Source organism: Sinocyclocheilus grahami, unplaced genomic scaffold, assembly GCF_001515645.1.
Source record: "Sinocyclocheilus grahami isolate Dianchi unplaced genomic scaffold, SAMN03320097.WGS_v1.1 scaffold1505.1, whole genome shotgun sequence".
Lineage (NCBI taxonomy): Eukaryota > Metazoa > Chordata > Actinopteri > Cypriniformes > Cyprinidae > Sinocyclocheilus > Sinocyclocheilus grahami.
In genome coordinates, this window is record NW_015506684.1 from 134,516 (window position 1) to 139,705 (window position 5,190).

The window sequence follows — 5,190 nt, forward strand, 5'->3', positions numbered from 1 at the left end:
TCTGCATTTTTACAATTTAAAAAAACTTTGTTTACTTTATTTTTATACCAGTTTTACAAATGAGGACATCCCCAAAGGGAGGTTTTTGGAGATTTTGTCAGGTTTAGCTCACTTTTGGGTACAAATATGTCCCCAAAATATGGTTAAGTAGGTACACACGCACACACACACACACACACGCACACATACACACACACACTGTCTCTATATGACAGACAGTTAAATAACAAAGACTGAAGATGTCAGCTAGAAAGAAAGTCATTTCAGAGGGAGCAAGTTACTAGATTATGATCAAAGATTATCAAGACAAACATTTATTTCTTTATAATAACATCACTTATGACTGCAAGAACATAAAGAGAGTCAACAGAGTCAGTTTTAACTTCTTGTTGACCTCAATTAAAGGGATAAGTCACCCCAAAATTTTAATTCTATCATCCTTTAATAAAAATAAGTTATTTTGAAAAATGTCTCCATATTTTTTGTCCATATAATGAAAGTTAATGGGGTCCAATGTTGCTTGGTTCCCAATGTTCTTCAAGGTTTGTGTTCGACTGAAGAAAGAAACCCATAGGTTTGAGGGGAGTGGATGATCAAATGATAATTTCTGGCTGAGCTATTTCATTAAATCTTAAATAAAATCACATTATGATGGACTCCTACAAATATCCGAGTGTTAATTTCACATAATACAGCAATTTCAGTGGGAATAGGAAACGTCTCACTCACCTTCCCAAACTTCGAAGTCTTTGAAGGCGAGTTCAGAGCCGGAGTCGTCCAGCAGCACCTCTCCGTTGAGCGTGAACATCATGGTGCGTTCGTTCATGTCCACCATGCAGCCCACCACGTCTCCAGACTGCCAGGAGCGGCCGAAGTGCTCGTTGCCCTGATGCCAGCGCTGAGCCTGCAGAAACACAGCTCAGCTTCCATCTGTCCTCAACACGTGTGACGGCTCTCAGTGTTTCTGCATCACGCTCACCTTGAATCCATCAAAGACGAAGGCCTGGTCGTCTGAGCCCAGCTCCAGGTCCGGCAGACAGCCGGGTCTCGCCCAGCCCACCCGCATCTCTCCTGCCGTCACCACCTCCAGCTCAAAGTACCACTTCCCTCCGTTCACGCTGTAGGTCTTCTCCGCTCGGAATATCCGGAAGCGCTCCGCAGACGGATTACACACGTCTGCTCGGGCCGCTGCGCAAAACACACACACATGAGCAAACCACCACGGGATGATGAGCTGAATATAATACGCTAGAGTGCTCCAAAACAATGACAAATGCATTTAGAAGATATCTGCAATCAGAACTAAAAACCACCAATGCAGATACCAATACCGTGGTCTTGATCCGGGGCCTCCAGGTTGAATCCGTATCCCAGCAGCGTCCGCACGGCTTCCCGCAGACTGTCCTTGTTTGATTTCTTGGTCCTCTCGTCCAGAAGAACGTAAGGAACCAGACGAGGGTTTCTCTTGCTCTTGATGTCCTGCAGAGACACAGAGACGAGTGTGAGGAGACATCACAGATGAGTCCAGACGGGGATCTCACTGACAGCTGGCTCCAGTCTCATTTCTCAGTCCGTTTATATCACACTATAGCTATTTCTACTGTAACTGTAAAACTGCTTCATATATGAAATATTTGCGTTCATATCTATTTTTGATATTCCAGTGAATCTGCTTCATCTCATTTGATTCTTTTCTCCATTTTCCTCTTTATTTGTACTTAATAAACACATATTTCTGTATCCAGGACTGATTGCACAGACACTACTGGACGAGAGCTGAACTGGATGATGACGTCACTGAATCATCAATGAACTGACTTTAGCTGAAAAATGATATATATTGTATTGTAATATTGTAATATTGTCTTCTTGCATTATTGACAAACTATTTTCCTGTTTGACTCTGTAAAGCTGCTTTGACACAACCAGTATTGTATAAAGCACTATACAAATAAAGGTAAAAAAAAAATTTAAACAAATGTATCAGTTCCACATTATTAATCACTTAAGACTACTATTAACGGTGCATTCAAGTCCTCTTGGGAAGTTAGTATTTATGAGTTGGGAAGTTTAATTACAACGTCAGGTGCATTTTCTACAGAAGCTGCATTCATTGCATCCAACATGTTTTCTCACTAACGCTCAGAAACTCAGGACTTTAAAAACTGTGATGTTGACATTCATGTGCGTTCAACTCACTAAATCCTATCATCATGACTTGAACACACCATATAAAAGAGTCCAATCATGCAGTGTATGTTTTGGAAGCATAAGCGGGTTTAGGACGGAGCCGGTACGTACACTACACATTACACACTACACACACTGACCTGCTGGACGCCGTAGGTCCAGCCCTGTCGTATGCGGTCTCGCGCCCAGACGTTGTGAGCGTTCTCTGCCAGCTTGTCCACCATGGCCTCCTGGGTAGACGCCAGTTTGATGTGGCTCAGGTCCATCGGGGCCGGTTTATACCCGCTGGACAGCTGGTATCTGACAGGAGAACACACGCTAACTGACCAGCAGACGAGCAACTAACGCTTACTACATACATGATATCAACACGTAACAGACACGCAGGAAACTCAAATGTGGGACAGAGATTCTGTTCAGAGGATGCTGGTTAGTGCTCAATTTAGTTAACCAGTGTGATGTCTAATGTAAAAGTGAGATATCAGAGCTCGTTGTGACACCTATATCCCAAACACAACATAAATCCAGACACATAAACGTGTTAGTATTTCATGACTGACGTTTGACACTCACTTTGCTGAAAGCTTCAGATTTGTGACTTTCTCTGCGGCTCGTTCGTCCGCCACTCCCACATGACAGCCCAACGCCAGAAGAGTCCTGCAGCACACACATCAGATCACGGCATGATGGGAAAATTGTGATTTACATCAGTGAATCTCAAGAGGGTCGTGAACCAAAAACAGATCCTAGATGTGATGCGTCACACACAGCAGTGAAATCAATGATAAAAACTATAAATGCAACTAACCATAAAATCATGTATAGTTATGAGAGCAAAATAAACTGATGAGAAACACGTGTCACATCTTCTGTTGCTGAAGAAGTCTGTGTGTCAGTCAAACTCTACAGCAGATCAGAGTCTAGTCGAATTAGACAGATCACAGTCTGTGTTCATCCTTCATCATCAAAACCCAGCAAAAAAACGACACTATGAGCTAGACAACATTAATCATGTTAGTATTTGATTTAATGAGATGTTTATTCGTGTGCAATAAACAATCCAGGACTGTGTCAGTTGTCAGAAGACAGGTGTGCCGCTCAGTCAGAGTCAGTCCAGTGTGACTCCTGCACAATCACACACAACACCTCATTAAGACACGAGCGCAGCGCAGGGACTCACACACACACACACACACACACCACAGGACTGTAATTAAAGTCATTAGAACGCTTCTGAAACAGAAAAGAAAGAAGACGACAGAAAAGAGGAGTGCTGATAGAGACAGACACTAATGACAGTCAAAGAGACTCTAGCACAAATATGATTAATCTCAAAGACAATGTGAGCTTATTGACTCTATTGACTCTGATTCATCAGTGACGTTAGTTAACGTGACAGCACTGGATCTACTAGTGAAGAACGACATCGATCAATCTGATTCACTACATCATGATTTCAGCAGCATGTGCTTTTTCACATACGTGACCCTGGAGCACAAAAGCAGTGTTGAGTCGCTGGGGGATATTTGTAGCAATAGCCAAAAATACATTGTATGGGTCACAATTATACATTTCTCTTTTATGCCAAAAATCATTAGGATATTAAGTAAAGGTCATGTTCCATGAAGATATTTTGTAAATTTCCTACTGTAAATATATCAAAACTTAATGTTTGATTAGTAATATGCATTGCTAAGAACTTCATTTGAACAACTTTAAAGATGATTTTCTCAATATTTAGATTTTTTTGCACCCTCAGATTCCAGATTTTCAAATATTGTCCTATCCTAACAAACCACACATCAATGGAGAGCTTATTTATTCAGCTTTCAGATGATGCATAAATCTCAATTTTGAAAAATTGACACTTAAGACTGGTTTTGTGCTCCAGAGTCACATATTTAAGTGCTAACCATCCAACGAACATGAAACACAATTACAAGTCAATACAAAAACAAGGTCTTCAATTATTACGCCAAATGTAATGTCATTACTAGTAAACTAAGAAATCAAACTGATTAACACATCAGATGAAACTAACTTGAGCGTCTCCTGAGACATCTGTAGGTTGTAGCTGCGCTCTTGTTCAGGAAGTCTGGAGAACTCCACCAGACACGGATGCTGCCGTTTATTATCATCTCTCACCTGCATCATGAATGGAGGGAACCATATGTGTGTTAGAAAATGCAGGAATTCATAACAGACTATGCATGAGTGCATGGAGATCAAGAGCGTTCCACCATAGACATATTCAACAAAAAATACATTTTAAAGTTCATTTTTGATAGGGAATTAATGAGGAACATTAAATGATAATGGTAGAACAATCAATCACACGTTATAACTGCATTCACAATAACTGAACTAAGAATATTTTATGATTATTTTATCATGTGGCATGACTTTCATCTAGTGCCAGCTGACTTTCCTCTCGCTCATCAACAACATCACTGTTTCTGCTGGACTGGGCTTGTGAGTCGATGAAAAGCTATTAATTAATTTTGATTGTTAACTTATGGATTTAAAAATGTAAATGACTGAAATCCTCAGTAATTTATCTCTGATTCAGAGGAAACGCTTCAATCCTCCACAGAGGACACGAACATGACGAGTGTCTGACGTACCGCTCCGTAGGTCCATCCCAGCTCAATCTTGTTCATCACCCACAGCTCATGGATGTTTTCTGCCAGCTTCTCCCGGATCCGCTCAAGATGTGGAGGCAACACGATCTACACAGAAGAAACATGTTCACACACACACACACACACGTGATCATCACATCTGAACCTATTCATTAACAAACACTGTTCAGGTGTGTGTGTACCTGACTGGTGTGTGTTTGTATGTGTGTGTACCTGACTGGTGTGTGTTCAGGTGTGTGCTTGTGTGTGTGTACCTGACTGGTGTGTGTTTGTGTGTGTGTGTACCTGACTGGTGTGTGTTTGTGTGTGTGTGTACCTGACTGGTGTGTGTTCAGGTGTGTGTACCTGAGTGGGGTGT

The 5,190-nt window shown here is 41.4% G+C and overlaps 1 protein-coding gene across 1 annotated transcript in view; it reads right to left on the minus strand.

Annotated features, from left to right (window-relative positions):
- Nucleotides 1-5,190, minus strand: part of ryr2a (ryanodine receptor 2a (cardiac)) — a 128,078-nt gene that overhangs the window by 63,457 nt on the left and 59,431 nt on the right. Inside the window, 7 exon segments of the mRNA XM_016257042.1 lie at nucleotides 730-904; nucleotides 980-1,188; nucleotides 1,332-1,479; nucleotides 2,331-2,490; nucleotides 2,764-2,847; nucleotides 4,232-4,335; nucleotides 4,815-4,919. Coding sequence (XP_016112528.1) covers nucleotides 730-904; nucleotides 980-1,188; nucleotides 1,332-1,479; nucleotides 2,331-2,490; nucleotides 2,764-2,847; nucleotides 4,232-4,335; nucleotides 4,815-4,919 — 985 coding nt within the window.